Here is an 11,463-nt window from a genome sequence, read left to right as displayed (position 1 = left end):
CCCCCAACTTTTTGATACCTTTTTATTAAACAATAAAAAGATTTTAATTGGTAAATTAATATATTTTTATTGCATTTGAAATTATTTATTGTATATTGAATAAGTATTATGAAAAAAATATTAACTACAAATTAAGAACAAGAGATCCAATTCATACTCATATTTATCATAAAATATGGTTTGTAATAATACATGCTTTTACTATATATTAAATTAATTAATTAATGAGAAAGAATATTAATTTAAATATATTAATTCAAATATAAGAATAAATCAATTTATCAGTGAAATTAACTAGGTCATTTGACACAATATATTGTATTGTATTAGCTGCATTGTATTACTGTGTGTGTCATTAAGGTGTATTAAACTATAATACAATATCATGTTCGGTGCAACATGAACTATAGTATACGTAATAATATTTTATATCATTATTTAGATTATTATTAATTTTAAATTAATATTATTCAAATTTATTAATATTTAAGTATTTATTATTCGTTATATTAAATATTTAAAAATAATTAATTTTTATATACTAATTATTATAATATAATTAAATAAAGTTATATTATATTATATTTTTTATTTTTATACATTATTTAAGTATTTATTATTAGTTGGATTAAATTGTTAAATAATAATCAATTTTATATATTAATTACTATAATATAATTAAATAATGTAGTATTATGTTATAATTTTATTTTTATATAATATTTAAGTATTTATTATTAGTTATATTAGCTTAATAAATAATAATCAATTTTTATTTATTAATGTTATAATATAATTAAGTAATATATTATTTAATTATATTTTTAATATAATTAAAATGTTTTAATATTATTGAATAATAAATTGTAAATTTATGGACTTATGTGTCAATATTTTAAACTTTTTTACTTTTGCAATTTTGTAACAAACATTAGAGAGTATAATATTAATAACCCAACAAAAACATTTTAGCCATTGCACTTGTTTGAGTTAAATCTAACAGTTTTATTAGGAAAAAAAAAAAAAAAGGTTCCAGTGGTAACATAGTCCCCTTCTTCAAGTTTGTTTCCAGTCTGCATGTTGTAATCGTTTACCGAACCTGTCTTGTCTATTAAATAGCCGCCGTTTGGGAACTCATATCGTGTCTGCATCATAATGATTTAATACACTCTGAAATTTTTTCTTTTTCTTGTTAGTTGTCACTATACTGATGGTGTTTATATTGAATATTGCTGCAACTTGCAGACAAAGTGCATGTCATAAATCATCGACCAATAGAACACGATTAGAGTTTCTAAACATGTTACTAAAAGTCAATGAATAACCTAACTCCTTTTACTGTTTCATCTATAAGACCCAAAACAATAATATTTATGATATTTTCAGGTTCTTTCGCGTGCAAGATTAAACTTATAAGGTGCCACAAGATCAAGAAAGATAAAAAAGTAGCGAATCAAAATGGCATTATTTATGCAAATTTCTTACATCAAATACCAAACTATAAGCGTCTATGCAAATCTTGAACGACCAAGTCCTACTGAGGCTGATTGAGTCAATGCCTCGGGTCAAGGGTGAAGACCTTCCATCCTTTCTAACAATTCAAAAGTAGTCAAGTTACCACTGCTCCTGGTTTCTCAAGTTCTGTTGCTGGTTTCTCAAGTTCTGTTGCTCCTACAGAGAAGTTCTTTCACAAAATAAGCTCCTACTGGATGTCGGTATGTTTGTATTTATTTTGAGCATGCAGGGAAAGATTCTACTTGCTTTTAATTTGTTTGTAGAGCTATAAAGGTTTTTGAGGTTTTGATAAAATTTACCTGATTAAATTCCGCAGAAAGTGGTTATTGCAACCAGTTTTGTTTTCTCTCAATATCATTGGCATGCATAAGGAAAGCTTTGAAACACGACTGCAATGTGTGTCGATCATCTATTAAATCTTTTATAGGACTATTTTCGAGATGTTTCATCTTCGTGGTGGCAGAGGATGCAATCAAGTGTCATCTGAGCTTCATAATAGGCGCACACACTAATACACTATCTGTGGAGCCTTCCTATTCCATTAAAATTAGACATTCTTGGTACCTAATTGGAGTATCTGATAGAACTCTGCATGCACGGTTCGCACAAAAACCTGCGAATTAGAGAATACTATTCTCGAAGGACTATTCCTTTTTTATTTACGTTGACAGGTCTAAAAAACAGGAATATAACTTCCTCATGTTCTTGAAGTGAATATTATTTTTTCGTATAGTGTTTTCTTGTAATTTACAAAACGAAAGAAATGGTATCTTGTCATTGCTTATATAACTTGGAATGCTTCATATCAGAGCCAGACTAATTTTCTCCGCTTTTTCTTTAGTTCAACAAAGCTGGAACTTCAATTACAAGTCTTGCTGACTCCTTGTTGGAATCTATTTCGGAGATCACGGCGGTATGCATGGAATTAGAAAGTGAAAAGTTTACTGAAATTGGATGTTATTTCTATCGAGCTACTCCAGTCATAATGGAGTTGCAGACAACCAAGTACACTCCAGCCAATGCATTGGAGATTCTGCAATCTTTGTCTAAAAGCATTAGTTTGGGCAAGGATCTTGTTGCGAAATGCAAAAGGGGTGACCATTCAATGTCAGATGCGGAACTGAGAAGCACAATGTTACAGCTGCTGGGGGTGATTAGAAGAATGGGAGAATGTCTGAGCTTGATACCATCATCAACCTTTAGGGGCCAAGAATATGCAGAAGTTGCTGTCCTGTCTCTTTCAAAGGAGATGCTGAATGCTCATTTTGATATTCAAGTACTGCATACCAAAGAGCTGGAATCGCAGATGGACTTGCAAGCCATGGAAGAACAAGCACCACTGGAATCAGACCTCTACTCTGTCAGTGTAGAAGTTTCCATGAATTCTTCCATGAATTCTAAGTCATACGACATGCCACTTCCAATTGAATACTTCGGAAGTACAAGCCTCAGCAGCCAAAGCTCAGATCATAGCACTAGCAGATCAATTTCATTGCCGAAGGTGGCTCAGTACATTGAGCCTCTGTATGAGACTTTCTACTGTCCATTGACTAAGGAAATTATGGATGATCCAGTCACCATAGAGAGCGGAGTAACCTATGAAAGAAATGCAATAACAGCGTGGTTTGAAAAGTTTGAAACATCAGGGGAAATATTTTGCCCAACCACTGGGAAGAAGCTCATGAGCAGGGGCTTAAACACCAATGTAGCTCTAAAGACTACGATTGAAGAGTGGAAAGATAGGAATGATGCAGAAAGGATCAAGGTTTCCCGGGCAGCTTTGTCTTTAGCTGGTTCAGACAGAATGGTACTCGAGGCAATAAAAGATTTGCAAACAGTCTGCCAGAGGAAACAGTATAATAAGGTACAAGTTCGCAATGTTGGGGTGTTGCCGTTGCTCACTAAGTTACTCGAGTATAAAGACAGAAATGTCAGATGTGCAGCAATGGAACTATTACGTCAATTGGTTGTGGAAGATGATGAAGGAAAGGTTTGATTCCCCATATTTCCTGATCTTTTATGACATGCAACAAAATAATATGATCACAAGAGCTTAACAATTCTGATGCATTATTAATTTTTCAAAGCATTTAAGCCAGAAACATTATCTTGGAAAGAGATAAATAATTTACAATAAAAAAATGCAACAATTCACTAAGAACTGCAGAAAGCTAATCTACTAGCCTTGCTTTTGCCATCTGTGATGATAAAAAATAATTTGCATTGAGGAGGGCATTTTTTATTTGGAACAAGTCAAATTGAACTTTGGAAACTTATTCCAGGATTTCTTTTACATTGGTGTAGGAGATGATTGCCGAGACTATGGATATATCAATATTAATCAAGTTGCTCTCAAGCAGTCACCGCCCAGTAAGACATGAATCATTGCTACTCTTGCTTGAGCTTTCAAGCACCCGATCTTTGTGTGAGAAAATTGGGTCAATCCCCGGAGGGATATTGGTGCTGATCACTTTCAAATTCAATTGGTCCATTGATGTCTTCGCTGCAGAGATAGCAGATCAAATACTAAGGAATCTCGAGAGAAATCCAGATAACATCAAGTGTATGGCAGAAAATGGACTTTTGGAACCCCTGATGCATCATCTAAATGAAGGTAATTTTTGAAATGACCATTTTAAATTTAGCATAATTTTGGACTTCTCTAAAATCAGCTTCAGATGATAGCATTCGGAAATAATAAAATGTGCAAAAGCTTTGCTATCTAATTATGACTACATATGTTGTTTCAACATCAAATATATAAACAGGTTCCGAGGAGATACAGATGGAAATGGCAAGCTACTTAGGAGAAATAGTTCTTGGACATGACAGTAAAATCAATGTGCCTGGGAGAGCTGCTTCCACTCTCATCAGAATGGTGCATAGCGGAAACAGTCTAACAAGAAGGATAGCATTCAAAGCACTAATGCAAATCTCGTCTCATCATCCAAGTTGCAAAATACTCGTAGAAGCAGGTATTGTACAAGTCATGGCAGAAGAGATGTTTATTCGGATAATCCACAATGAACCAATGAACTCAAAAGAAGAAGCTGCTGCAATTCTAGCGAATATACTCGAATCTGGGCTTGAGCATCACAGTCTCCAAGTAAATTCTCATGGTCACACAATGGTATCAGACTATGTTGTTTACAACATAATCTACATGCTCAAGAACTCTACCCCAGATGAACTCAACGTCCATCTTATAAGAATTCTACAATGCCTAACAAAGTCCCCCAAACCAATGGCCACCATTGTATCAGTTATCAAAGAAACAGAAGCAAGTTATAGCCTGCTTGAAGTCATTAACAACCCACATGATGAACTTGCTGTTGCAGCAATAAAGCTACTCACTACACTCTCCCCTTACTTGGGCCACGCACTAGTTGAGAGACTATGCAAAACCAGAGGCCAACCTGAGAACTTAATCCAGTGCCCAACTGAAACAATCCACATCACAGAGAAGCAGGCAGTTTCAGCAAAATTTCTTGCAAAGCTGCCCCACCAAAACCTAACACTCAATTTGGCTCTTTCTGCCAGGAATGTAGTTCCTACTATTCTACAGACAATTAATCTAATCCAAAGAAGTGGAACAAGAACAAGCAGGTACGCAAGTGCTTACTTAGAAGGCTTAATTGGGATTCTTGTCAGGTTCACAACAACATTATACGAACCCCAAATACTGTTTCTTGCTAGAACCCACAACTTCACATCTGTATTCACAGAACTGCTTATGAAAACATCATGTGATGAAGTTCAGAAGTTAGCAGCAATTGGGTTGGAGAATCTGTCTTCAGAATCAATAAATCTATCAAAACCACCACAAATAAAGAGTAAAAAGTTCATGAAGTTCTTCTCCTTACCTAAGTCCCTATCAGTTGGCTCATCAAAGAAGAAAAGCGTATCACTTTGTCCAGTTCACAGAGGGGCTTGTTCTTCACAAAACACATTCTGTTTAATCGATGCTAAGGCAGTTGATAGGCTGTTAGCATGTTTGTACCATGAGAATGTTGAGGTGGTTGAAGCTGCATTATCAGCTCTATGTACATTGTTAGACGAAAAAGTAGACGTGGACAAGAGTGTAAGCATGTTGAGTGAAGTGAATGCCATACAACATGTGTTGAATGTCGTTAAAGAGCACAGGCAAGAGGTTCTGCAGCAGAAGTCATTTTGGATGATTGAGAGATTCTTAGTGAAAGGCGGCAACAAGCAGGCTTCAGATATATCTCAGGACAGGTTGCTGCCTGCTACATTGGTCAGTGCTTTTCATCATGGGGATGTTAACACAAGGCAGATAGCTGAGAAAATCTTGAGGCATCTAAACAAGATGCCCAACTTCTCTGCTTCCACCTACACCATGTAAATAAATAAATAAAAAGACGTTCCTTGTAAGTAACTGATGCAGCGGAAGTTTAATGTTCAAAATATTCCGTTGATTCTAGAGAATACCGGAACAAAAGAACAACTAAATTCACGTTGATTCAAAAGAATACCGTGAATTTAGGGGTTAAGACTCGTTGATTCCGTAGAATACCAAGAATTAACTGTTCAAATACTCACAAAGAGATTTGAAAATTGAAATATTATTAAACTCAAAATTCTCTCCTTCAAAGGTTACAAGAGGGAGCTATTTATAGTAGTAGTAATTATCCTAATTCATGAAGGAAAAACAAAATCCTAAATTGAAAAGGAAACAAAATTCTAAATTAGAAAGGAATTTAAAAGTCTTAAACTTTAGTTAATAAGGAAACTAATCCTAGTATAATATGGATTCCTACTCTTCATCATTCCCCCCAGGGTGGAGAGAATTCGCCCGCGAATTCGGATTGTCAGCAACATCTTCATCATGATCACCTCTGTAAGGAATAAGATGCTTAACATTAAATACATCTGCAGTGCGGATATGACTAGGAAGCTTTAATCTGTAGGCATTAGGATTTATCTTCTCTATAATCTCCAAAGGGCCGATTTTCCTGGCAGAAAGTTTGTTGTACTCACCAACTGAGAATCTATCTTTAGTTAGGATAACCCAAACAAAATCTCCCACTTGAAATTCCAAAGCTCGACGTTTTTTGTCTGCCATAATTTTATAACCTTCGGTCGTCTGCTTCAAAGACTCTTGCGTAGTTTCATGAATCTTCTGAAGCTGCTCAATAAAGTCTTCTGCTTTACCGCTTTTGCGAACTAAATTTGGAACTGGAGCCAAGTCAATGGGAGCTCGTGGATTATATCCGTAATTTACCTGAAAAGGGCTTAAACCAGTACTACGCTTAACTGCACGGTTATAAGTAAACTCGACTTGATATAACTTTTGATCCCACATCTTCAAGTTATCGCCAACTAGACTACGTAGATGGTTTCCTAAAGAGCGGTTGACAACTTCAGTTTGACCATCTGTTTGTGGGTGGTAAGCACTACTAAAATTCAGGCGAGTGTTAGTCAATTTCCATAATGTCTTCCAAAAATGGCTAAGAAATCGTGTATCCCGGTCAGATACTATAGAACTTGGTAAACCATGCAATCTATAGACTTCCTTGAAGAATAGGCGAGCAACAGTCAAAGCGTCTGTAGTCTTCTTGCAAACAATGAAGTGAGCCATTTTCGAGAATCGATCAACAACAACAAATATTGAATCCATACCCCTCTGAGTGCGGGGTAATCCTAAAACAAAATCCATGCTAATGTCAGCCCAAGGTTGTGTTGGAATCGGTAGCGGCATATATAACCCAGCATTAGTTGCTGCGCCCTTGGAAACTTGACAAATGCGACAAGTCTCGACATAGTGATAGATTTCACGCCTCATAGTAGGCCAAAAATAAGTGTTGGCTATTAGAGCCAGAGTTTTGTCACGACCCATGTGCCCTTCATTATGTAACTCTGCAATGATTTTCAATCTCAAACTTGAGTCAGGAACACACAACTGATTACTCTTGAAAAGGAATTTGTCATGTAAATGATAATCTGAGCGAAACCCTGCAACAACGTCTTCTAGTATAGGAGCAAAGTAAGGATAAGAAGCATATAACTCTCGAAATGTGTCAAATCCGAGAACTTGATTATGCATCTGTGTCAATAAAGAAGTTCGTCGACTAAGTGCATCTGCTACCCGGTTGGATTCACCAGAGGTATGCTTCACCACAAAAGTAAATTGTTGAAGGAATGCTGTCCACGTGGCATGTCTGTGAGAGAGTTTGTCTTGACTATTGAGGTATTTTAACGCGGCATGGTCAGTGTATAAAACAAAGTCTTTATGAATTAGATAATGTCGCCAATGTTTTAACGCTTGGACTACTGCGTAAAATTCCACGTCGTAAGTGCTATAGTGTGCCTTTGCTCCATTCAACTTCTCACTAAAATAAGCTATAGGCTTACCTTGTTGGCTAAGAACAGCTCCAATGCCGACCTTAGAAGCATCACAATGTACCTCATAAGTGAGCGAAAAATCTGGTAGAGCAAGTACTGGGGCAGTAATCAACTTTTCTTTGATAATCTCGAATGCCTTAGTAGCTGCCTCTGTCCAAGAGAATTTTCCTCCTTTCATGCAATCCGTGATTGGTGCCATAATAGTACTGAAATGAGGAATGAATCGCCTGTAAAAAGAGGCCAATCCATGGAAACTTCTGGTGGCGGATAAAGTAGTTGGCGGAGGCCAATCTCGAATAGCATCCACTTTTGATTGGTCAACAGATATACCATCTTTCGACACCACATATCCCAAAAATAATACTTTCTCTGTTAAGAAAATACACTTGTTTACTGCTGTGTATAAACTTGCTGCTCTTAAGGCTGAAAGCACTTCTCTCAAATGTTGTAGATGTAACTCGTGGCTGGTGCTATATATAAGTATATCATCGAAGTAAACAACCACAAACTTTCCAATGAAAGGGCGAAGAACTTGATTCATGACTCGCATAAAAGTACTCGGAGCATTGGATAAGCCAAACGGCATTACCAACCACTCGTATAACCCTTCGCGAATTTTAAAAGCTGTTTTCCATTCATCTCCAGGTCGTATTCGAATTTAATGGTAGCCACTTTTCAAATCAAGTTTGGTAAAAATTGTTGCTCCACCGAGTTGATCTAACAAGTCATCTAATCGAGGGATTGGAAAACGATATCGAACTGTAATTTTATTGATAGCTCGACTGTCCACGCACATCCTCCAAGAACCATCTTTCTTTGGAGTCAATAAAGCAGGGACTGCACAGGGACTAAGACTTTCACGGATAAATCCCTTTTCTAGTAACTCTTCTACTTGGCGCCTTAATTCCTCATGTTCTGTAGGACTCATACGATAATGAGGTCGATTTGGTAGTGTAGAACCTGGTACCAAATCAATTTGGTGTTGTATATCCCGAAGAGGTGGTAAACCCTGTGGTAGCTCATTGGGGAACAAATCTTGAAATTCCGCCAGAATAGGTGTCACAGCTTCAGGAATCTTTGAATTACCGTTACTCTCTTTTCCCAATAAAATGTAGATTCTCTTTGTCTCTGCTACAACATCTATAAATTGCTTCTTGCTTAACAAATAATTACCCAAGTCTTGCTGGAGAGTAAACTCCTTGTTAGGTAGGAGAACGATCTTGGTGTTGTTAAACATAAAGCTGTAGGTGTTTCTCTTCCCATCATGCACTACGTTTCGATCATATTGCCAAGGTCTACCCAGTAATAGATGACAAGCATCCATAGCCACAACATCACACCAAATTTTGTCTTTATAAATTGAACCAATGGATAAGGAAACTAAACAACATTTTGATACTGTCATTTGATTCCCCTTCTTCAGCCATGTGAGCTTGTATGGAGTTTGATGAGGTTCTGTCTTTAAATTTAGCTTTGTTATGGCTTCTTCTGAAATGACATTCTCACAACTGCCGGAGTCTATGACCATACGACATACTTTACCCCCAATTGTGCAAGTAGTCTGAAAGATATTTTGTCGTAGCCACTTGTCTTTGTCTTGACCTTTAGGAGTGAAGAATGCACGGTTCACGATCAACATTGGTCCGCTATCACCATGTTCTTCAACAGATTGAGCGCTACCACTACTATCAAAAGTTGGTTCTACAGCAAACTCTTCAGTTTCTTCCTCCTGATAGTCTTCGCTTTCCTCTGTGCCTACGAATAAGCCTTTACCATATTTTCCTCCCTTTTTACATTCTGTCATTCGGTGCCCATTTTCTCCGCAATTAAAACAGCGTAATCCCGAACCCGAGGATTGGGTTTTGCTGCTTTGACCGATTTCACTAGGCTTACTAGTTTTATTTGGAGGATTTGGAGGAGTGAAAGTACGAAATTGGGAAGTCGGGTTTGAATTATCACGAACAACACTTCGAGCACCCCGAAAGCTTGAGTCATTAGTACGTCGACTAAATTGCTTCTCCAACTGCAAGGCTTGTTGGTGTGCCTCTGAAACAGAGTATGGGTCAAGTAAATTTAATTGGTCTTGAAATTGAGATCGTAGGCCTCCAATATAGCGGGAAACCTGTTGCTCTTCTGTCTCTGTCAAGTCATTGCGTGCCACCAACCAATGGAATTCTGTAGTGTAATCATCCACTGATCGATTACCTTGCCTTAAATTCTGTAGCTGTTGGTATAACAGTTTGGCGTAATTATGAGGCAAGAATGCTCCATGCAAGTGCTTCTTGAACTTTTCCCAAGAATCAATCTTCTTTTTGCCTTGCCTAATCCTTGTGAGCTTAGTTTGTTGCCACCAAGCTGCTGCTCTTCCACGAAATCGAGTTGCAGCAAGCGAAACTAGTTTATTTTCAGGAACTTCTTTGTATTCGAAAACTTCCTCAATGGCGTTAATCCAATCCAATAATTCTTCAGGTCGACCACTTCCTTGAAATTCGGGAATGTCAATTCTCAACCCAGATTCCCATCTTCTGTCATCAGTAGACTCAGTTCTAGGTCGATGCCCAGAGAATGGGTTAGCAAAGCTTCCACTTGATTTGTCTTCACGTTCTGGAGTACGATGGCGTTCGTCAAGTAACTCTGCCATTCGTGCCATTTGTGCAGCTAACATATCAATTCTGGCTGTCATACTAGCCAGGGATTCATCTTTCGAAACATCTTCTTGATTGTAAGTTGTAGTATGAGCATCACGAGCTTTTCTTGGAGGCATTTTTTTTTAAATTCGGGTTTAAAAAGGTAGTGGGGCTAAACTGAAAGTAAATAAAAATTTTAGGCCGAAACTGTAATTAAGCAAAAGTTTTAGATTTCCGATGACAGTGGTCAGAAATCGAGTAAGGATGGGTGGATCTGAAAGATTTTGGGTTGGTAAGTATGATGGTGGTGGTGGTTTGTCTGAAAAAGTTATGTTTTTTTTTTTTTAAGCTAAACAAAAAAAATCAAAAAGGGAAAAAGGAAAGGTTTTGTGGTAGATGAAGTTAGATTGGTGATACCAAGTTTGGCTCTGATACCAAACTGATGCAGCGGAAGTTTAATGTTCAAAATATTCCGTTGATTCTAGAGAATACCGGAACAAAAGAACAACTAAATTCACGTTGATTCAAAAGAATACCGTGAATTTAGGGGTTAAGACTCGTTGATTCCGTAGAATACCAAGAATTAACTGTTCAAATACTCACAAAGAGATTTGAAAATTGAAATATTATTAAACTCAAAATTCTCTCCTTCAAAGGTTACAAGAGTGAGCTATTTATAGTAGTAGTAATTATCCTAATTCATGAAGGAAAAACAAAATCCTAAATTGAAAGGGAAACAAAATTCTAAATTAGAAAGGAATTTAAAAGTCTTAAACTTTAGTTAATAAGGAAACTAATCCTAGTATAATATGGATTCCTACTCTTCATCAGTAACCTTTTTTCACGCGCAAGATCAAGCATGTGCAAGAATTGTAGCAATGCTAACACTCTCGTTATGCTAATGAGTGACACCTTTGTTTTACGGTGAAGTTTCAATCCAACTGATTCAATTATCCAA

General features: G+C 36.7%; 2 protein-coding genes across 2 annotated transcripts; one reads left to right on the top strand and one right to left on the bottom strand.

Moving 5' to 3' along the window:
* Nucleotides 1-1,239: 1,239 nt before the first annotated feature.
* On the top strand, nucleotides 1,240-6,113 carry LOC102630565 (putative U-box domain-containing protein 42). The gene is made up of 4 exons (XM_006484213.3): nucleotides 1,240-1,715; nucleotides 2,357-3,505; nucleotides 3,820-4,129; nucleotides 4,284-6,113. Exons 1-4 carry the CDS (start codon nucleotides 1,710-1,712, stop codon nucleotides 5,876-5,878), a joined length of 3,060 nt encoding a protein of 1,019 aa, XP_006484276.1. The 5' UTR covers nucleotides 1,240-1,709; the 3' UTR covers nucleotides 5,879-6,113.
* A 2,423-nt stretch (nucleotides 6,114-8,536) lies between these two features.
* Nucleotides 8,537-10,642, bottom strand: LOC127901889 (uncharacterized). Its single transcript, XM_052439928.1, has one exon. It carries the CDS (start codon nucleotides 10,640-10,642, stop codon nucleotides 8,537-8,539), a length of 2,106 nt encoding a protein of 701 aa, XP_052295888.1.
* Nucleotides 10,643-11,463: the final 821 nt, after the last annotated feature.

Source organism: Citrus sinensis, chromosome 4 (genome assembly GCF_022201045.2).
Source record: "Citrus sinensis cultivar Valencia sweet orange chromosome 4, DVS_A1.0, whole genome shotgun sequence".
Taxonomy (NCBI): Eukaryota; Viridiplantae; Streptophyta; class Magnoliopsida; order Sapindales; family Rutaceae; genus Citrus; species Citrus sinensis.
This window is presented reverse-complemented; position numbering and strand designations above follow the sequence as displayed.